The following is a 23,889-nucleotide window of genomic DNA, read 5'->3' on the forward strand; positions in this document are numbered from 1 at the left end:
ATAAAGGTAAGAAAGCCTTCTAGAATGGAATTCTCCTTTAAATATCAAACTACAAACTCCTCAACAAGGCACATGCAAAACGTTTGCTTAGAATTGCATCACTATAAGCCTGGTGTACACCTGAGGGGAGGCTAAACCAAACGATTAGCTGAGTTCTTTCTGATACAGTACTGTATATAAATAGAGTCACTATCACAATGGTTTTCAAACTGTTTGTGCCCAAGGCACTTAAATGTGCAATTCAAAATCCTCAATGCAGTGTGTATTTGTATAAGTGTATTTATATCAAGAATAGCAGATCTACAGGCTCCAGCTACAGACTTGTGGACCTGCTATAAAATATGTGAGAATGTAAAATAAAACAATACAAAATAATGATTTACACTTTCGCCTATGATTGTGATATGATAGTGTATTTATATAGGTGTATGGATATAGAATTTGCCTCTATATCGGGAAATATGTGCGCACAAATGCATACTGATTTAGTAAGCAAAAATGTATTCATAACTTCGCTATCGCAATGAAACCACCTAACTCAATTTTTTAGGGGTTTTATTTTTTTCATAAATCAATGCTATTGAACACCTCTGTGTGTGTTGGTTAAAAATATATATTGAACCAATAAAAAGTATTAAAAAGCGCTTTGGACCTCTTAACTCCATTGGACCCTCAAACTGTCTGCTAAAGCAGCTGCCTGCACCACCTCTCCCCCTCTCATGCAAGTAATTGACAATATATAAAGTCACAACACCAACTTTGATGAGGCAGTATTGCATTCCAATTGCATTGTTTAAAAAAAATCAATATATAAGGTTTTCGTCATTTCCTGAAGAAGGTATACCGGTATATTTGGAGTTAGGTGGTTTCTCCCCGACAGCAGAAATATGCAGTATTAATGTGTGATTAATAAATGTGTGGTTCTCACAAAATCCCAAAGCACTGCAGTTGTCTCACGTGACGTCACGGTAGTGTGCCTCTGCACAGCGTTTGGGAACCACTGATCAAAAACCATTCAGTGGTTTAATGAAAACATCCAGCCAATGTCAGCCAGAAATATCATTCATTATGATGCGTCATGATGCTTAACCTTTTCCCGGAGGTAAAAAGAAAAAAAGGGAAAACAAGCCATTCCAGGAATGAGCAGTGAGTGAGGTCACACAGGAAGCATCATAGCTCTGTTACAATAAGAGTGACACATCCATGAAGCGATGCTGGGAGCTCTGCCAGCCACTCACTGACATGCCATCAATCTCCCACTACTCGGCCTGCTGGTGTGAACATGGTGACACACTGAGCTGTGAGGACGCTGTCTGACAGATGTTGTGTGTTACGACGATGGCACACTGGCTGCTGAAGTTAAGGCCCCGTAATCTGTATTAAGTATTAACACTAAACCCGTCCTAATACTTTCCTCTAACTGAACAAGGATTTGAGCTTACTGAATGTTGTCGACTGCTGCAAAGTATTAATGTTTCGTTATTTGACGTCACAGTTCTTATTTCCATCATCAGGTCAATGGATAAGTTGCTGCCCATAATATTATGTATCCCCAAAGGATATTTAAATCCTAAATGGAGTGCCGTGATTTCTTCCCCAACCTGAAACATGGTCATCAGGTCTTATTGTTATATAAGGATCGAGGTATAATATTTTTCAAAAAAGTGTACAGTATTTGTTAAAATGTTTTTTTTATGGGGGCACGCTCACCAGTTCATTAAGTAAGCCTGGTTTGCCTGGTGGGTGGTGATAGGTGGTGATCCGCCTGAACTGAAGCCGCACCCACAGCTGTAGTATGATAAAGGGGGATGGGTTAGGGGAGGGGCTGATAGTGTGATGTCACTATATTACTGTTTATTTCATTGGCCCGTTTGACTGTCAAGGGTTCAGCCTCCAGGAAGAAATCCTAAAGTTAATACACCATTGCACATGAAAACGACTCCAGGGTGTCTAATGAAGTACTGTCACCTCATACACACATGAAAAACTGGAAAAATACAAACATCTTGGCATTCCCTCATTAATCAATGGATTAAAGATAATTACGCTGTTTCTACAGATAATATTTAAAATCTCCACAGTGCAATAATTTCCCTTAATGACAACCAGAGCATTAATGCCAGTGAGTGTAGTAGAGGTACTGGGTTAAGTCTCTACGTGTGCGTGCGTGTGCGTGCGTGTGCGTGCGTGTGCGTGCGTGTGCGCGTGCGCGCGTGTGCGTGTGTGTATCCTTGTCATATGCGAATCTGTGTCTGTACAGAATGTGTATCCATGCGTGTGCATGTCTGTGTTCATGCATATGTGTGTATTCCCTCCTTATTCACTTAAACAGCGCTCTGTCTCCACCTCTCTACTACTATGTGAGATGAAAGACAGCTTCATACAGAATAAGAGATGAGCTGAGGCCATTAGCAAAGGGTCTACGCTCTACCAGAGGAAATATGCTTTGGACAGAGGATATGTGTTAATGGAAGCCTTTCCTAACAAGTAGGAATTATATAAATCCTATAAATTATATCTGCCCGGTCCGCCTCTGTCTCTGAATTACTCTTCAACCTGTTGCCCTCTCTTGTATATCTCTATTCTCTCTCAGGCTCACTGACTATATATAAATATCAGCTCAGTGTTGAGCAGCTTTGGCAGCAGACCTATTGATATGAATGTGTATGGTTAAATGAAAGAAGTCAAGCTGCGGAATAACATTTAAAATCTTAAAAGGCCACTTACTGCATGTTGAGGTTTGGTAACTGGCATTTGCCTGCAAATAAATATGCACAGTAACTTCCATCTGAGAGGCATTTATAAATTGGTGGGATAAAAGCTGTTTTTAAATGAAGAGCTATCTGTGAAACTATTAAATGAGATGAAGACGCGAAGGCTGTATGCTGAGGGAATGCCTTTACTGTGCCTGTGTCTTTGTACATGCACTCCTTTGTGATAAGACTTCTGAGTCTGAATAATATAAAACGAGGCTAAATGTGGAGCTGTCTGGGGGACTTACACCCTGTTTCTCCTCCGCTCTTACTTTTCTCTCTCCATACCATTTTCTCTTTACCACAATCAGCGGTAGCAGGTGATGTCGTTAAAGACTATTGCAACTTAACCACAAAATGTTTTCTAAATTATTTCCAAAATAGCGATCTGAGCTTGTAGATTTTCAATTTTGGTATTTTTTATTTTGTTCTCACCTATAATGTCTAAAATTAGGACACCACACCAGTGTTAAAGTGGTTAATTATATATCTCTGATGTCGGGCAGAAACCAGCTTTGTCCAAAATATAAACTTGTTCTCACCTATAATGTCTAAAATTAGGACACCACACCAGTGATTCATTATATATCTCTGATATAAACTTTTCAAGTTTTAGAACAACACAATACTTCCTCATCAAAGTTGGTATGTTGAACTTATACATTGTCAGATACTTCAATGTACCAAATACAGCTCAAGTGGAGTTAGGACGTTTATGATCATTAATGTGGAGATGCTTTCTGTCTGACTCCATCTTTCTAATCAATGATGGAAAAAATAACTAAAGTTGGAGTTAGGTAGACAGTTTTGTGGATCCAATGGAGTTAGGGGTTTAGTCAGAAGCACTTTTATATACTTGGTTCAATATTGGTAAAACCCAAACACAGACGAAAAGGGTGTTCAATAGCACCAATTTATAAAATAAAATACAAATTGAGATAGCTGGTTTCTGCCTGACAGCAACAATAATGCTTATTTCCTATATTTTAGGATTGATTGATTGATTGATTGATTGATTTCTTTCTTTCTTTCTTTCTTTCTTTCTTTCTTTCTAGTTGTGACAGACAACGGACTCAAGAATTTGCACTCAAGGTCACCTCTGCTTTCTGTAAACCAAGACCCTTCACACGTTGTTGAGTCTGCATTCTGTTTAGCTACCAAATAATATGTCTCTAGTCAACAGTTGCAGAGCATGTATCAACAACATGGGTCAAGTAAGTGGGCCACATCATGGCGGTTGCACTGTTTTCTCACAATTTAGTTTGAATGTGGTTAGACAACACAACTATCATCTTGTGAACACCATTCCAGTATGACTTCTTAGTCTTACATAATGTATTCTTGTGCGATCTACACCAGGGGTTCTCAAACCGGACGCCCATACACGTTTTGTATTGATAAAATGTTTCACATTTTAGATTTTTTTTAGAATATAGCAGACCTACAGGCTCTCAACGCACCACAACGCATTGTGAGCTTGTAGATCAGATTTTCAAATAGCCAACGTACATTGGGTTAAAGTGGCCAAATGTATTTTTGATGCCATATTAACTAACATTGCTGGGGACAGAATGGAACGCCCTCAAGGACCCCACAATAGGAGAGCCACTGATCTACACGGTATGTCTTACCTCGGTGTGTACTGTAGAGCGCAGCGAAGGTCACAACAAAGAAGGTGGTGGAATATTTCCCAGCATTCACCAGGTGAGGGAAGGCCCTCTTGGTGTCGCGGTAACGCCTCAGGCATTGGACAAAGCGGAACCAGGCAGGTAGACACTGGATTACGGCACGCACTCCGTATGAGTAGCTGTGGCATACATGATGGTCTGGGGGAAAAAAACAAACGTTATACAATGGAAGAACAAAAACAACAGGCTTTAACCCATTAACCCATTTAGACCTGAGTTAAAAACATTCACTTTGAAAGAATATAATATTCAAAGATTTGTGCCACATTTTTATGATTTTTCAGCTAAATTATAACAATGTTTAAAACACCAAAAGGGTTCCCGCCCAAAATGGGTAAAGAGGCCAATGTGTCAATATACCCCCAAAATGATTTCACTCTTAGAATGAATTTTATAATTGAGCATAGATATATGAAGCATAGTTTGGCATCAGGGCTCCGTCTCTATTCATTCCCTGTATTTTATTTTTTTTAGTTAAGTTATACACCAAATATAATTGCAGGGACTGAATTAAGACAGGGGGTCTTAATTCAGTAATTCAGGGGGATCTAGAAACAGAGCCTACAGGTGGATTCTGGGGAGGCGGTGGGATTTGCAAGACTTCATGAGCCAGGATGTTTTGTTTTTATTGACGTTTTTAGGCCGGGTAGGGTGTAAAATGTGTGCTAATTAATAATTAGTAAGGCCAGACAGGGCCTCAGGCCAGCCCAGTTAGGGCCCAGGTAGCGTCTTAATTTCCGGACCTGTTGAGAACTCAGCTGGCTGCCGGGCACGGCTGTGCTAATAACTTTGGGGGCGGGCCCGTCTAGAGTTTGAATGGACAGGTATCAGTCAAAAGGGAGGCATCAAAGAGGAAGGATGGGTGGGGAGGATCAAACATATGGAATGTCAGAACAGGTCAGCTCCATATATAGAGATCTAAGAGTTTGAGGTTTGAACTTTGAGGTCAGATGTAGAGTTGCTGGCCAATATTGATGACATCAGGGATCTCCATCCCTGGTGATGTCACGTGATGTCACGATGTCACCATATATGGTCATGACTGGGGTGCCTGGGGTGACGGACCAATTATATTTAGTGTGTTGGATTATCTATCAAGCTCATTTCAATACTTTTCAAGTAGATTTTGTCCAAGTAAAACTGAACTGAAATTAACTGAATGCAGTGAAAAAGAAACAGGTTAAATATGTAAGACCACAGGTATGGTAATTTAATAGATTTACAGAACACTGCTGTTCCCAGAAGATAGACAAAATAAGTAAACCAAAAAAAAGGTAATTGAGGGTTGAGTATACCTAATTGTATTGCAATGAATTCTCTTCTGACTCTTTCCTCCTACATTTTCAGCACTGTTTTCATTACTTTCATCTCTCTTTATTTCTCCTTCTCTCTCCCTCCCTTGCTCTGGGGAGCTCATTGTTATGGGAGTCACACACAGTGTGGTCATGCATCTGGGTTCCATTAACTCTGTGTTTTAATTGCTTGCATGGAGGCTGAGGTGTAAATGTTGATTGGTTAAGATTCAGGTCATCCGTCCAGAACTATTAAAACCTCATTCACTTGACTCTTCCTTTCCGCGAAAAACTGTCTCTCTGTTTCTGGCCCACTTAGAACGCTGTCGCCATGATTAGTAGCGGATATTCTTTTTCTTATTAAAGTTGAATGGTTCCTTCCTTCCTTTCCTTATGTAAAGCGACTTTGGGTAGGCTACTTGAAAAAGTGCTATATAAATTTGAGCTATTATTATTTGTTTCATTATTGATGTGTTGTTATTTGTATTATGTACTAAAAACTATAAAAATGGGACCTATTGCCTCCCTGCTTGGTTGTGTTGTTAGGCTATATTACATACAAAAAACTATTATATGTGTTAAAAAACTATTATATGTGTTGTTAGGCTATATTACATACTAAAAACATAAGCATCAGCATCAAGGGTTGGATTGGTGGTAAGTCCCTGTGACATACTAGCATCATTTCCAGGGGGTGTACTAAACAGGACAAAGACTCCGGCTCTCTAGGCCAGTGGTTCCCAAAGTGGGGTCCGGGGACCCCCAGGGGTACCTGAGGGAGTTCCAGGGGGGACCCATCTATTTTGTTCATGTTCATAAAGTGCTAAAGTGTTTAAAGCAGTGGTTCCCAAACTTTTTCATGTCAAGGACCCCCAAATTGACACTACTTAGCCCGTGGACCCCCATTTGAAAAGATATGCCAGGGACCCCCATAAGAGAAGACGTACACATTTAGACGTCTACATTTATGATGAAAAATGATGAAAAACGGCGTGCCATAGTATGCCGTACGATATGGGCTATAGCCCACGGTCCAAAATGATGAGAAACGAGGCTAACTTTTTTTTTCAAAATTTCAAAAAACATGGGCTATAACCCATCGTTTTTTTCATTTTTTCATTTTTTTCAAATCCTCAAAAATGATGAAAAACGGTGCCATAGTATGCCGTACGATATGGGCTATAGCCCACGGTCCAAAATGATGAGAAACGAGGCTAACTTTTTTTTCCAAAATTTCAAAAAACATGGGCTATAACCCATCGTTCTTTTTATTTTTTCATTTTTTTCAAATCCTCAAAAATGATGAAAAACGGCGTGCCATAGTATGCCGTACGATACGGTTCCCAAAGTGGGGTCCGGGGACCCCCAAGGGGTACCTGAGGGAGTTCCAGGGGGGACCCATCTATTTTGTTCATGTTCATAAAGTGCTGAAGTGTTTAAAGCAGTGGTTCCCAAACTTTTTCATGTCAAGGACCCCCAAATTGACACTACTTAGCCCGTGGACCCCCATTTGAAAAGATATGCCAGGGACCCCCATAAGAGAAGACGTACTGTACACATTTAGACGTCTACATTTAGACGTCTACATTTAGACGTACACATTTAGACGTCTGTATACATTTAGACGTCTACATTTAGACGTATACATTTAGACGTCTACATTTAGACGTATACATTTAAACGTATACATTTAGACGTATACATTTAGACAGTGTCCCCTTGAGTGCCTCCCCAGTGTCCCCCTGAGTGCCTCCCCAATGCCTCCCCAGTGTGCCCCCCGACTGCCTTCCCAGTGCCTCCCCAGTGTGCCCCTGAGTGCCTCCCCAGTGTCTCCCCAGTGCCTCCTCAGTGCCTGCCCAGTGTCCCCCAGTGTCCCCCCAGTGTCTCCAATAGCAATACAAGAGCAATAATACAAATTAATCTTAATGTATTAATCTTATTAATTAATGAATCTAATTAATTCATTAATCAAAATTGCGGCCTGTGCCCAGCACCATGCCAAAGCTTTTTCCTGCAGGAAACACTGCTTGTGGTTGTAAATATATTGTTATCCGTGTTGCGAGGATGAGGGGGTACCTGGAAAAATATCTACCCCAAAAGGGGTACCTGGTCCGAAAAAGTTTGGGAACACCTGCTCTAGGCCAAATGGATCAGGAACTGTTTAGGATTTAGGATAATTTGGAAGTTAAACGGTACAACATTCTGACTTCACAGCGTATTTATTCATTATATCTTACTGGTAAATGCAGGCAACAGGCCCATGCCGTTGCTCCACTGCAGTTCAAAGATGTAGAAGCAGATGAGGTACTCCAGGTCCATCAGAACAAACACCAGAGAGTTCAGCTGGTCAGCCAGCCAGAAGTCTGCAAACTCCACCCGGTGGAACGGTGCCGTGAACACACGGAACTGTGGAGGGGAGAAATAGGAGAGAAGGGACACTGAAAGTTAAGTTGGTTACAATTAGGCCTGTATTTTGGAGTAATATTCAGGCTCAAGATGCTAAGACATTTTAGTTTCATGAAAAGTGGTCAATAATCTGGTATGGAGCGAAAAACAAACAGACTCTGGTAACCTGGAATGTACAAACATGTCAAGACTGTGGTGTACTCGTTTGTCTTGTATTTATTATTATTATTAATATTACACTTATTATTATTATTATTATTTTGTTTTGGGTTAGGTTTGTAATGTAATGTTCGTATTGTGGTATCTGTTGTTTTTCTATGTTGTGTTTAATTTCTTTTTTTAAAGAATAAATGGGTGGTTCTATATGCATTACAGTATATTGCGATCGAACAGATGTGAAATTTCAGAGCCTCAATAAAAATATATTGAAAAAGTAATAATAATCCGGTATGGCAGCTGCAAGAAAGAGGAGTTGATCACCTTGTAAACAATCCCATGAGGTAATTTCAATTCCACTCAGGTCTATATGGTTTCAACAAGGCAGGTAGTGAAATTAGTGTGTAATTGTCAGACTGCTTCAGAAGAACACAAAACAACCTCTCATAGAACTATAACACACAAAGCATAAGAGTCTCTAGACTACCTTATCGCCACACGACAGGACACCGGTGTGTGTGTGTGTGTGTGTGTGTGTGTGTGTGTGTGTGTGCGCCCGTTGCACATATGCTAATTGTCATTGCGTGTATCTGTCTCTAGTCATTGACATGCAATTCTCACAGATGTGCTTTGCAGGTTGCTTAATTGGCTCCTAGCTGTGGGCATGTTATTTGGGATTTGACTTTGGCTGGGGTTGTTTATTGACGGAGCTATGAAAAGTGATACTGTATATCCCTACTGTACCTTCCTCCTTTGATTTACCCCTTCACGCCAAGTCTGACATTCAAAAACGGCTACATCCATTCGACTTCTATTTGCACACTGGCTGGCCTACTCCAAAACCCCCTACCAACCTATGTCATCGAGTATTGATTCTGTTTACATATATTAGCTCATTTCTTATTTCACTCTATGTGTCAATCAAAATTGGGTATTGATCGACCAGTCATCCCTCTCATATTGATCATCTCAAGGCTATAAGCCTGCTGCTGCTGCATGGCAAGGTTTTCATTTCCACCACAAACACACGCAGTATGCCCTTTGATGAAATATTTATCCACCTGCTGCTGCTCCTGTTTGTTTAGGGGGTGAACTAGCATGTGTCGCTTTGGACATGCTTGAGAATTATGCAAGTGAACCTTACAAACACATTGTTTCTTCCTAAGCCCCATTAGAATGTCTGATGAAATAGCTCCCATCCCTTATCTATTGAGGCCGAACACAAAGAAGGTCAACTTACGAGACATCACGATGACTGGAAGTGGAAATCGTGAAAGACGTGTTTGCATAATATGGCACTGCACGGATCAGTGTAGGGTCTTTTCTACTTTGCATTAATCAACATGGTGCCTGATTAGCAAAGCATGTCAGGAGTGGTGGGCCACAGAGTGAATGCCACTGAGGAGGACTGATGGTAGATGTAAAAGAGAGTAGAGGGGGAGTGGGGCAGGGGAGGAGTGGGTTCTGCGGCTGGAGAATTAGAAAAGAGGAGGGGTATGAGCATAAGAAGAGAGAGGGAAGAGGAGGGGAGGAGGAGGAGGAGGAGGAGGAGGAGGAAGCTCGGGGCAGCAGCATACTGATAGATCCATGGCTGTAATGATTGCACAGTCACAGCCACCACCTCCCCTGGGATTGGGCTGCATTCTATTATCTCTCACCCTTCTGCCCTCCAGCCCCCCTCCACCCCCCTATGCCTCAAACCGCACAGCTAGCGCAGCTTAGACAAAGAACAGAGTACAACAGAGGAGGGGTTGTAAACATGTGAGCTGTCACAGATATAAGATATGGTATTCATGCAAAGGCATGAGACATTGACACATACAGTACACACGCATAAACACAAACACACACACATGTATGTACACACAGACACACCCACACAAGCATTCGGAGCTTATACACTAAGTCAGTGCGAAGGGCGTGTTTGTATTTTTGGTTGCAGTCGAACGTCAGCCTCAATTCAAACAATGAATCGCTGCTTGGCTGTCGCCGTCAGTTAACTTTGAGCCAATCAACATAGAGCTGAGTAGAACTGAGACATTTTTAAAGGGGTTTTTATCATCCGGTCTAAAAACCACAGATCACACAGGCGATTTAGGACCACAGACCAGGCTTTCCTACGAGGTGGAAAGTCTGGTGACACGAGACCAAGAGTAGACTGACCAGCAGTTTGAGCAGCCAGAAGCGGGACTTGTAGTAGCAGGTCTTGAAGGGGTTGAGGAGGAAGAGGACCATGAAGCCATAGAGGATTAGAGGGTTGACCTGCATGGGAACGTAGGTGTACTCAGAGTAGAGGCAGGACAGGATGCTGATGCACCACAGCACGCCCATGAAGCCAGCGATCTGCAGCACAAACATGGGGGAGAAGGAAGGGATATTTCGCAGTTAGTTCAATCACAGTAACACAAAACTAGGTTAGCTTTATAAAATAGTTCTGATTCACACATGCTTTTGTAAAACAAAAATTAGAAGGCCGGGGAGTCGGGGACACTGGGCGCTGGGACGTGTACCTAGGTGGAGTTGGCGAAAGGGCCTTTCTCTGTGGAGTTTGCATGTTCTCCCTGTGTCCCCTAGGTATACTGTAGGTACCCTCACAAAAACATGCAGTAATCCTGGTCTCTATACTGCCACCCCCTGGTTATCCGTCATGGTTTGTTTTATTGACCTTCACGACCCTAGTTATCTAGCTTTTGCTAATAGCTTTCAAAATGCAGCGTGGATGGTCAATTGGTCATTCAAACGTATGCGTTTCTAATTTCCATTCCAGATAGGTTGACGTTGTGGAGATGGAAGGTAAGGTACACTAAGGACTGTGTTGAAGAGGTTCTCTTGCCTCAAACAGATGTTGATGTGACAGGTTGTTGCGGGGATTGATTTCAAAGATCAGGACGTGGTTGACGCCGGCCTGTCTCCAGCCATACGTGTTGATTCCCAACAGGAACAGGAACTGGATCAACAGGAAACCACCCCGGTAGATCCTCACCAGAGGCCAAATGTTCTCGTGACGGATCAACACGGCACCTAGTAGGATTGAAGGTGACGTAGGCGTCAAACACGAAAAAAAGCTATTAATAAGCATACTTTTATCTTCATCCTGACCTGAACCCCATATCTGCAACACACTCCCAGAAAACTGCAGTTCTACTGCCACTCTTAATTATTTTAAAACTAAAGACCTTTCTGTTTACCGCTGCCTTTGATTGAGTTCCTTTTGTTTCTCTCTTTTGTTTTCTTTTCTGCACCATAACTGTATGTGTTAATTTTGTATTATTTTGTTTCATGCCAATTTGATAATTGTGCTTCCTTTACTTGATGTTTTGTGTAAAGCACATTGATATGAATTGCCTTGTTGAAATGTGCTATATTACAAATAGAACTGCCTTGCCTTGTCTTGAACAATGTACAAAAAATAAATAAACAATGTCCCCACACTTTTTACGTCCTGACGGCGCCACTGCTGCTAACTAATACTAAAATAGCTGATCTACAAGCTCACCACACGTCACAACGCAACCTGTTGTGAGCTTGTAAGATCGGCTATTTTCGGTGCACGACATGTTTCCATAGAAGACATACAGGCTTCTATGGAATCAGTCGTGCATTATCCATGCATTATGTCTACCAAATTTCCAGACATACACAGGGCAATGTTTTAATGTCAATGTAAATATTCATTCTTATGACTACCAGTGAGGATGAAGGAGATGGCGAGGACGATGAAGACTCCACAGTAGAGACCAACACGGAACGTTGTCCAGGCCAGAGCAGGCTGCACAGGGCACAAAGGAATACAGAGAATACACTCAGGATTACCTTAACTCTATCTAATTTAACATTTGTCAAGTTGGTCACGTGCAAAAGCGGTTGACAGAAACTGGTCGACATGTTCTGTTGCCCCAACAGCGGCAGAAACAGGGCCTTTTAACCAGGCTACTTGCACACACTACAACTCGCTTACAATTCGCAAACCTGGCAACACTGCTCTGTGTTCTCATAGGCCCTCCAGGCCCGCCCCCACAGCTACTTTTCAGTCTCACAATCGGCCATCTTGCTTTTTACTTCGATGCGCGAGTGGACATTTAATGCAAATACATTAATTATAGCTCCAGCAAGCAAACACAAACACCTCAACTCCATCTCATTGTGAATAAGAATTCCGAGGGGAAAAATAATTTTTGGAACGCCACTTTCACCCAGTATGAAGCTAAATGTGGAAGCCGTGTGTGTCACACCAACACTGGTGACCCAGAGAATCCTGTGCCGATTCTCAGGCATCTGGCCTGAGGCACTGCCTGCGAGTTGGCTCTGCGTGCGCTTTTTCCAACTCTCACTGATTTATCCAGCTCACACGTCAATCACAGTCAGCAGCTCTCAGCCTGCACACACACGCACGTCTGTCTTGCGCACACGCGCACACACACACACACATACACACACACACACACACACACACAGAGACACACAGGAATAGGCATGCAGGCTAAGGCGAGTGGCAATTTAATGCAAATAAATTATTTATAGGTCCAGCAAGCAAATCATGATGGTCTGTAGGTCACAATCACATTCCGATTTGAGGGGTTGTGTTTTGTATGACATTTTGGCCAGTAGTTTTATATCTATCTCAGCTTTTGCCTGATAGCACACATGCTAACAGTGCTGACCACAACGTTAGCAGCATTTGATGACAGCTTGCCATAGCAACGTACAGTGTGCGCAGACCTAACGTGAGCTTCTGGGACAGAAACTTGCGTTTTCATGACAGCAGCAGCTGCTGCACCCTGTGATAGATACTGTGCTAAAGATGCTAAAGCAACACAAAACAACATCCACACGCAAACCAAACCAGGGACCAGGGTTGCCACATATCGTGGATGTGAGAGTGAAACAAGCAACCAGGTCTATAAAAATGTTAATAGGCCAGTTCAAAGTAGGTAAATCAGAAATGGTCCGGAAATTAGTCTTAAAATAATCAATTATAGTGTTGACTGTCACACTTTGTTGTCTAATGTTGTTTCAGAGCAGTGGAACTCAAACATTTCCATGTCAAGGACTACCAATAGATAAACAAGTCCAAAGTAGCTTATAATGATCAGACTTGGCAACACTGTCTCTAGGTTGAACGTTCGACTTTACAAGCTCACACATATGAAATATGTTTTTTTGAATCTTCAAACTGAGACATATTTGATGATAATACTGTTAGCACAGTCATCATACTCCAAGAGCATACAAATGGAACCAAATGGACCCTGATTTTCCCAGAGAGCAAATGGTATCAAATGGGGGTCTGTGGCCTAATGCATTTCAAACTGGGGCTTCTTGGTATTATATTCTCTGCATATCTTATCAACTTGGGGTGAATATTTCACCACAATACTTTACTGAATATTTCACAAGAATATAACACAAGAGTCAAATGTACGGTCAAATGTAATCACAATATAGGCTACAGATGTAAATATTTATGACACAGTAAAATGTCGAAAATTAGTGCTATCCCCCCCCCCCCCCACACACACACACACACACGACAGGCAAGGCTGTTGTTTGCATCGTTAGCAGGCAGCAGCTACCTTGCCACTGCTCTCTGTGACTGTAGTTGTTTCACCATGTTTGCGTATTTATGAGAAATACAAAACACTTTCTGTTATTATAATAATTTATAACCCATCCGTTACTACATGTGCAGGGCACACTACTGAGTTTAAAAACACAGCTGAAACATGAAGTGGAGTCTGTCAACTCGCAATTTCCTTCTTCCCATATTGTGCTGCAATGTAACTAGGATTCGCCGGCCGAAGGCCGGCGAAATTCTAGTACAGTATATCAGGAAAACACCTTTTACTTGTCACATTCAATATAGAATATATATTCATTCATGAATCAAACATACTGTTGATTTTGTATTTAGCATGCAAGTTAGCCTTTACAATTCCTCCACAAGACTTAAGCTAATAATAACAGTTAATAGAAAACAGACACAATTGGATACTATATATACAAACATTTCCTATAACCACGCCTGGGGAGGAAATTCACAGGTCAATATTTATCTTCCATAACTCCTGTAATGAATGCAGTAATACCAAACAATAATATTATATAGTATTCCCCCGTATCATACATTATAGTATATGATATGGGGGAAAGGAAGACCCGCCGTCTATTTTCAGAGGGATATCCTGTCAGTCCACCATGGATGGAGAGCCACTTAAAAAATCAATACTAAAGGGTAGAGTGTTCTCTCTGTAACCATACCACCCCTACCCCACCCAGCCCTGCATCTATAGAGTCGGATGGTTAGGGCCATCTCTTCTGGAGCTGTTTAATAGATCAGTAATATGGAATGAAATAATAAGCTGCATGGGAGTGAGGTGAGGCGTAATGAAGGAGTTTGATGAGCAGTATATGTGACCTGTGCTGCCCCCAGTGGAGGCACTCTGAGCCTCTTCATGGCCTTCTGACGGTCGCCTCCCTCCAGCTCTGTGGTCACCAGGGCCTAGGGAAAACACACGCACACGCATACACACGGACACACACGCACATGCACGTGCACACACACAAATGCAAACATTAAATTCACTGGTCAGAGCACACAATAACAATAACCAATCACACCGGTACACGCACGCACGCACACACACACACACACACACACACACACACACACACACACACACACACACACACACACACACACACACACACACACACACACACACACACACACACACACACACACACACACACACACAATTTCACACTAGGAATGTCTCAACAGTAGCACTGCTTTGATGTCTAAAGTTAGACTAATCCACGTGTGAGTACCAATGTTGTCTGTCAAAGCCAGCGTGCGTGCGTGCTTTCAGCATGTGTCCCCTTGTGTTTCCTTTGTCCATTGACCATTATCAGTGCACATCAATCACACCTAGTTGCGCTCCTGTGTCACACACACACACACACACACACACACACACACACCACTGATGGGAACCACTGATGTAGAGTGTATGAGTCAGGCTGTGTGTGTGTGTGTGTGTGTACCTCCGTCTCAGAGATGAGCTGTGTGATCTTCTTGCAGGTGTTGAATGCGGCCACCTCCACCTGGGCAACGCGCCAGTCGGCCCCGCGGTCAGTGTCCAGCACCTTGTCATGCTTCTTCAGGATCTTACGGAAGCCCGTGAAGTTCAGATTCTGTCAAACACAAAACAACAGATACATTTAGCGAGACAGACAGTTTGGAATGACTCTGAAAATAAGATATTTGCTAAAATGAATGCCTTACATACGGCAATGAACCTATAGATAAGTGTTAGCATATTCCTCAATGAACCTCCGCAGATTAATCGGAAGATCCTTGGACACGTTCTTGCACGAACTTGATTTTGTTTGTGCATGCGAATGTGTTCTTTGACCTGGTAGTTCTGGAGCAGGATGAGGCTGAGGTAGAACTCGCTGAAGGCTAGCTGCAGGTCCTTGATGTTGCGATGTTTGCAGCGCTCCTCCTGTGACCGGTGGAATGCCGTCTTGCGTTTCCGCAGGCCTTGCGGAGCGTTGCTCTCCCGCTGGGCGTCCAGAGAGGACTGCAGCTCATTCTGCAGAGTAGCGGAACGTCTCTGGGCTTCGGCAAGCTTTTCTACAGGTAGAAAGATGTGAGAAAAGACACAAGTTTGTGGTTTTGCTCCTCTATCCTCAACTGCTATAATCTTTACTATCCTCTCCTCTCCTGTCTGGCATTCCAGTTGAATGAGGGAGAGTATTAGGTTTGCAAACTGGTGAGAAGCCATAATGTGGGTCACAGATGGGTCAATAATATACCCAGAGAGAGTGAGAGAGAGAGAGAGAATCGGAGAGGCCCTGAACATTAGCCTGCATTCCGTTATTCACCATTCTCTGCATGCTGCATTGCTGCCTCACCCCCATACAGTTCACGGCCAGGCATTCTAGGCAACATTCGGTACTCTTGTTTCTCCTCTCGACATTCAAGTTGCTTGACTTTTCTTTAAACAATCACATTTGTCATTCACAGACTCCCAGCCATGGCTTCTTTCAGCCCTGGACCCTGGTGCGCCTCCTGTCCTCTCCAGTACCTCCCATTCATAAATCACACTTCTGTGAAAACATGAGTTGGTTATGTTCCCACTGATGGTTTCAAACCTGGACTATCAGTGCCGGCAGAAGCCCCAGACATGATGATTTTCATGCTTTGTTGCTTTGACACATGACACACGCAACGCACACGCACACGCACACACACACACACACACACACACGATTTCACACTAGGAATGTCACAATAGCACTCCTTTGATCTGATGTCTAAAGTTAGACTAATCCACGTGTGAGTGCCACATTTGCCAATGTCGTTTGTCACAGCCAGACTCATCCAGTGTGTGTGTGTGTGTGTGTGTGTGTGTGTGTGTGTGTGTGTGTGTGTGTGTGTGTGTGTGTGTGTGTGTGTGTGTGTGTGTGTGTGTGTGTGTGTGCGTGCGTGCGAGTGCGTGCGTGAATGCGAGTGTGTATGCGTGTGTGTGTTTGGTGTTTAACATTGCTCGGATGGACATGTGACACAACAGCAGCGAAAGAAGGCGTGAGAAAGTCAAGCCGAGGACCGTGTGCCAACGGAGTGGTTTATTACGATGGCAGTGAAAGGATGTTGGCCTTAGTATTGAGGGACTGAAGAGACCGCAGTGATCCATCACATGGAGCATGGTTTGATCCATCTGGCTCCAGACCACACCTGTTTGAACCACTGATCCAAATTCCTCACCTGGAGAGGCTTCAAGGAATTTGAATACAGGCATTGGTGTGACGGTGCAAAAAATAAATTATGAAAAAAGGCTAAAACGAAAATCAGTTTTACGCACTTTATACATTGACTAAGTACTCCCTGCTCTTAAATCGCCAAAAACGGGTGAGGAGGATTGTTGCAGGATTCTGCTGAAGGTTTCGTTTTCCTGAGCGATGGCATCAAGTGGTACATGAGTGTAGCTGTCAAAATGTCCTGCAATAGCTGTCAAATAGTTGTCAAATAGCTGTCAAATCATGCCACGTGTGGGTGTCAGTTTGTGGGAGCTAACGTGATAAGCTAAGAAATCAATAAGACAATGTATTAGTCAAGCCAGGGAAACAGGCCTGGCTACAATATTAAATGAAAGTATAGAAAGTATATAATATTCATTGATTATTCATTTTATTTGGCACATTGTCTTGATCATTTAACAAAGAGTAAATATTTTGACCACTAACCCTGTAACACCCAGCGTTGCAATAGTACAACATATTTTAATTCATTCATTCATTGATTAATATTATTTTTATGTTCTTTTTTCACCTAAACGTCATCATTGATGTTCATTGCAATGCCATTGCAATGCCATTGCAATGCCATTGGTCATGATATTTGCATATAAATCCCCCCCACAGAGGCTGAAATTCAAACAAATTAAAAATCTCTGGACTCAATGGCAATTCTTAACAATTTTTAACCTATGACCTTTGACCTTTAACCCTGATAAAAGTACGTAAAAATAACTGTAATATATGTTTTTTGTGATCATTAGAAGGTCTAGAACATGTTTTATTCATTATTGTGAAAGATATCCCCCAAATGTAAATTATAAATGTATTATTATTATTATTTTAATAATTAAATTATTATAAATGTGCATAAAATTTGCATTTATTTTTATATTATAAATCATGTCCTCTGATAAGTCCTAGTAGTAAAAAGTAGTAGTAAGGTTGAAATCAGTTTTTTGCTCTGTGTTCTGTTTTTGGTTCTACACTACACCCCCTGGTGTTAATGACATACAAGGAGCTCTCTTTCATTTATTCCCACCGGGAACTGTCACGGATGAAACAACAGGGAAAAGTACTTTTGTCAACCAGAAAAAAAAACTTTCATCAAAAGCTTTCCTGCCTCAGAAAGAGAGCATCATCACTCATCAGAAGCTTATTTCCAGAGCACTGATGTACTGATTCACAGTGACCTCAGGAGGTCAAGGACCAGAGAGTAGGAGAGCCAGTGCTGCATATAGAGCTTTATACTGTATACATGGAGTCTCTTATGTAAAGTTGCATCTCCATCTTTCTCCGTCACTCTCTGGTTTACTCGCATTCACTTTCAGGCCAAGTATTTATAATTTTCTTAGCTAGTATTCTATAGATAACTTTTTCGATTAATCAAATAGCCAGCAAGCACTGTCTATTTGAGTGACTTTGAGCCGTTTTAATTCTACAACACGCATTTGGCTCGTACACTATTTTAGCTATTTCTGAAAATGTATTTTCTTTTTTGCCTAATGACAGCCAAAATAGGATTGAAAGTTATTAACTGTTGCAGCTTATTAATTGTAATTCATAAACTCTTAAACCTAGTACAGTATTTTACTAGCCCATTGAAAATGTATTGCAGGGACTTTCAAATACCACAGTAACAGATGCAGATATTTTGTGAGTAATACTCACTGATTAGTGTTTACCTATATTTTGACTAAATAGATCGAGATAATTTGCTAATTCTGCATTTTAGAATACAAGGGTAGAGAGAAATTGTGACGTTTTCATACATAATATCAGCCTCACACCTCACACCCTATTGAGGAAGTTTCTGACAAATATTAAAATATGCCTATAGAGTGTCAGCATTAACCTACACAGTCAAATTGTTACAGAGTGTAACTTTCAAACCCATGCTAGTTCGTTCTTTGTTGTGCAATTCTGTATTGTATTCTATTCCTTTCTCTCCCTTATCCTGTCTCCTCTAATCAATTTGCAGGACTAGGGAAGATAATGGAAGGTCCGTTTGCCAGGCCCAGGAGGATGTTGGCTTGAATCCCAGAATGTAACAGCCTTTCAAAAATAAATAAATAATATAAAGCCATCCAACCTGGCCTATAGCCTATAGGTAATGGATATCAAGCCTCCGGCCTTTAATCAGATGAGACAAGCACTGGAAGATTTGTCATTAGAGGAGGAAAAACACAAAGTTCTACAGCATCTCCAAACATCAATCTAGGTCTACTTTGATTTCTGCTCCAGTGTATTTTACAGTCATATTCATCTTTCAGTCTCTAAACGTCTGTGTTCGTTATGAGCAGATTGGGAAATAATGAATCAGAATGACCCAGGCCAGCTAGGAGGCCTTGGACCGTAATTGGGCCTTGGACCACACAGAGACATGTATTTCCACATAAGAGAATCTAGGGGAAGCACTATTTAAGTTTAAGTCCAAACAGGGACTTCAATATATGGACTCTCCATGACTCCATCTCATATTACATGACATACATAGACTCCCTCTCACCCTAAAATACACATAGGCAGGGCATGCTCAGCTAAATATGACAGTCACGGTGTAGGAGCCAAAGAGTGCTTAGCTATAGTGGTTGTCACTTGGTTGGTGATGGGTGTGGGCACCGCATTGACGCTCCGTTATTGGTGGGAGCGTCTCTTTGGGTGGCCCTTTGTAGTCAACAAATATTGGGTGTCTGAACCAGCTCACTCCTAAGGCTGTTTGAACTTGGAGGCAGGGTGAGCTGGGAGGATACACTTTGTTGACCGCACAATGCACTTTGGTATAGTTTGATTCATTCACGTTGTTTGCTCACTGTTTGACTGTTATTTATTAGATTCTTTGCACATATTTATTGCATATATATATATTTATTTATTGTATTGTAATATTTTGTGCACTGAGCTATATAAACGTTTTAAACTTTGAGCTTGTTTGGAAATGAATCATTTTATCATTGTTTTGTCGCGCGTCATTACAGTTTGTTTTTAGCTCCCAGGCTTAGCCTGCCGGCATGAGTAATTTATCGGCAAATTATTATCAGCCACAACATTGTCAACAAACCTGTATCTTGTTGGTGTTGGTGTCGGGAAGTTGGCGTGTAGCCTACCTGGTTTCCCACGACGCTTATACAACGGAACGTGCATTGGTGTGCACCACGGCAGTATATGTTGTATTCCGCTATCGTTTGTTTAATCCATTCGTATATCGAGTCCACTCGGCACGTTGCACGCTCGCATAGCGGCTTAGCCCAAACAGCTGTTGCACGCACACACGCGCACACAAACACACACACATTCTATTGTTCCTCTATAGGTGAAGCGGCTTTAGCCTATAGCTCCGGTTGTAGGCTATTGTTTATTGTTTTTCCTGCGTATGAACGGATCGGCCCGCTTTATTTACCCGCTGACCGGGTGGCCCGGGAGTGTCGTCTCTTAATCGAGATATATAGGCACATAAATACCCATCGTTACATGCTGAAGACATAGGGTCTGCTTTGATAGTTTAGATTTTTCAGGAAGTTTAGAGGGGAGCAATAGCTTTCTTTTAATATACTACAGTTACTTTCACACACATGCTACTGTTTAGGGCTGTCACTGTGCAACGTGTATGCTGACCTTTGAGTTGGATAAAGGATTTGATACTTTGATTCATTTAACGCAAATTCGAAATGGAATTAAATTCATCTAGGCCAGGTTCTAGTGCCAGTACAAGTGAACTGAAAAGGCAATCAAAGCCCACTGCCAAAGCATTTTTACACAAAATGGAACAACTTCAAAAGGAACGAAAAGCTAAGGTTAATAAAATTGATGGTCTTGTAAAAGCAATTACTGACCTTATGCAAAACACTGACAATGCAAAAACCGTTCAATTTAATCTTCACACTGTGTCTGCACTGTACAATGAAGCGAGCCATCTGCATGATCTTGTCATCCCATTACTTCCTTTGGAAGAACAAGAGAGACAAAATACTTGGTTTTCGAACATACACAGACGTAAGGTTGTTTTCATTGAAAATGCAAATAAATGGCTCTCAGACATAAATGGCCCACTTCAAAGTGCAGCTCAGTTACAGGAAGTTACTCAGTCACACACACCTCATGTTGTAACATTGAATGAAGTAAATAACGATGATGTTATTTGTGTTACAGAAGGCGGTGAAGATGAGGTGGTATCCTCAGTTGTTGATAACATTGACCCTGATGATAGTATTTCAAATGTTGCAGTTGAAGCATCAAGGGAAAGGAGCATTGCAGGTAGTAAGTGTAGGTCCACTAGTACCACCGCCTCAACTACTGCATCTGCACGTGTAATGGCAGAAGCAGACTTGGCAGATCTTCTCGTTCGCCAGAATATGCTCCAGGAGAAACAGGATCTGGAAGAGCAAGAGGCGCAGGTCAGAGCGCAAGAGGCGCAGGTCAGAGAGCAAGCCATGCAGCTCAAAAGAAAGAAAGAGCGGCTAGAGTTGGAGACTGATATAGCAGCATCTGCAGCTAGAATAAGTGTCTTGAAGGTTTCTGGCAGCTCTCGAGTGTCTGGTGCTGCAGCCAGTAGGGCAGATGGGATGAATTCCTACATTGAGAAAAGGAAAGAAAGGTTTCCGTTGTTGGATGCGGATGCTGAGACCTTTGTGCCTGTGTCAGGGAGGCATCCATCTCAGCATACTTTAATACGTGAACCACAGTCACGTTCCCATTTGCTTGACGCTAGGCCTAAGCAGCCAGTATCGCGTCCACCTTTATTGGATTCTCGACCTAATGTGAAGAACATGGGGCTGCAGTCTCACGCTGCAGTATACCAGCCTCAGCCAAGGCCAGAGACGGTTAGGGTGCAACAAAGTGGAGGGTATAACCCTCAAGTACATTCCCAGCCGCAGCTGCAGTCACACCATCCTGCACCGTTATCGCAAGGCAGCGCCAATCATGGTCAGCTGATCTCTGTTTTGGAGAAACAAAACGAGATAACCTCTTTGCTGGCTGAACAGCAGTCATTGTTCTTTCTCCCGCGCCGTGACATTCAAGCCTTTGACGGTGATCCTTTGGAATACCAAACATTTATGAGAGCCTTTGAGCATTGCATTGAGGAGAAGACTCGCAGCGCCAAGGATTGTTTGTACTTTCTCGAGCAGTATACCAAAGGGAAGCCCAGAGACATGGTTCGGAGCTGTCATCATATGTCTTCCGAAAATGGCTATGCCAAGGCCAAATCCTTATTACAAGAACACTTTGGCAACTCATTGAAGATCACCTCAGCATACATGGACAAGGTCTTCTTGTGGCCAGCGCTAAAGTCTGAGGACGTGAACACGCTTCAATCTTACAGCTTCTTGCTGCGGTCCTGCTTCAACGCTCTGGGAGAGTTTGAATCCACCTATGAGCTGGATGTTCCTGCTAACATGCAAACTGTTATCAGGAAGTTACCCTATAAGCTAAGGGATAAGTGGAGAGATGTCGCTTGCAGTTTGCAGGAGAGGAACCAGCGCAGAGCCACCTTTCGCGACATCGTTGAATTCATCGAATGGCAGGTGAAGATTGCAAGCGACCCCCTGTTCGGAGACTTACAGGATTCTTCCCCGGCAGTATCGAGAACTATCAAATCCCAGTCCTTTTCTAAACCCAGGGGAAGTAGCTTTGCGACCACTGTCGCTACAGTCGAAGGGGACAATGACACTGGATGGAATAGAGAGAGGAGCTCACCTGGAGCTTGCTTGCTTTGTGGAGCAGGTCACACCTTGGACCTGTGTTCTTTATTGGAAAGGAAGACACACATCGATAAGATGTCCTTCTTGAAAGAGAAAGGGGTGTGTTTTGGCTGCATGTGCACTGGGCACCAAAGCAAACAATGTCGCAAACGCCTGGTGTGTAAGGTGTGCGGTATGAAACATCCCAGCATGCTGCATATCTATTCCCAAGACTGGGAAGGTCCTATGCAGGCCAAAGGTGAAGAGAGAACAGCAGATGAAAGTGCTCTGATCTCAGTTCAGTCCAGCGGTCTTACTGGGGCCGGAGATGGTGAGTGCACACTTGCTATAATTCCGGTTCGAGTGAAGTCTAGGAAGGGTCATAAAACAGTGGTCACTTATGCATTTCTTGATCCTGGAAGCTCGGCTACTTTCTGTACAGAAGGGCTAATGAAACGGCTGAACCTCTCAGGACGAAAGTCAGATATTCTCCTACGGACAATGGGTCAGGAGAAGGTGGTGGGCAGTCACATTGTGAGGGACTTGGAGGTAGCTGGGCTGGACACAGACTGTTTCTGTGAGCTACCTGAAATATTCACGCAGAAGTGCATGCCTGTCCACCAAGGCAACATTCCTAGGCAGGAAGATCTGCGGAACTGGCCGCACCTTGAGCACATAGACATCACAGCAATCGACTCAGGAGTGGATCTTCTTATTGGCACCAACGTCCCCAAGGCTCTAGAGCCATGGGAGGTGGTCAGAAGTGAGTCTGGTGGTCCTTATGCCATTCGAACCATGTTGGGTTGGACCGTGAATGGTCCTCTTAGGGGTGACTGCACTACTGACACCACTTACACGAGCCATGACGTAACCGTCAATCGGATTGCAGTCGCAAGACTAGACCAGGTGTGGGAGCAGCAGATGAAGGCAGACTTCCCTGAATGTGCTCAGGAGGAACAGCTTGGAATGTCTAGGGAAGACTTGAATTTCATGGAGGCCGTCAATGGCTCAGTTAGGAAGGTTGTTGAGCAGCGTACCCCGGCTCTCAAAAGGAGATTTGACGAGGACTGTTCGTTCCATACGAACCCCGAAAAAGAGGCAGTGTCACTATATCACC

At 42.7% G+C, this 23,889-nt stretch overlaps 1 protein-coding gene across 1 annotated transcript in view; it reads right to left on the reverse strand.

The window, feature by feature from the left end:
• The window catches only part of xpr1a (xenotropic and polytropic retrovirus receptor 1a), a 99,065-nt gene that overhangs the window by 13,254 nt on the left and 61,922 nt on the right, over nt 1-23,889 (reverse strand). The window contains exons 4-11 of the mRNA XM_080770851.1: nt 15,711-15,931; nt 15,340-15,489; nt 14,711-14,794; nt 11,983-12,064; nt 11,129-11,316; nt 10,459-10,638; nt 7,971-8,139; nt 4,385-4,579 (exon numbers count right to left, since the gene is read on the reverse strand). Coding sequence (XP_080626977.1) covers nt 4,385-4,579; nt 7,971-8,139; nt 10,459-10,638; nt 11,129-11,316; nt 11,983-12,064; nt 14,711-14,794; nt 15,340-15,489; nt 15,711-15,931 — 1,269 coding nt within the window. The remainder of the gene's footprint in view (nt 1-4,384; nt 4,580-7,970; nt 8,140-10,458; nt 10,639-11,128; nt 11,317-11,982; nt 12,065-14,710; nt 14,795-15,339; nt 15,490-15,710; nt 15,932-23,889) is intronic.

The sequence above is a fragment of the Protomyctophum bolini genome, assembly GCF_963924005.1.
Source record: "Protomyctophum bolini genome assembly, chromosome: 8".
Classification (NCBI taxonomy): Eukaryota; Metazoa; Chordata; class Actinopteri; order Myctophiformes; family Myctophidae; genus Protomyctophum; species Protomyctophum bolini.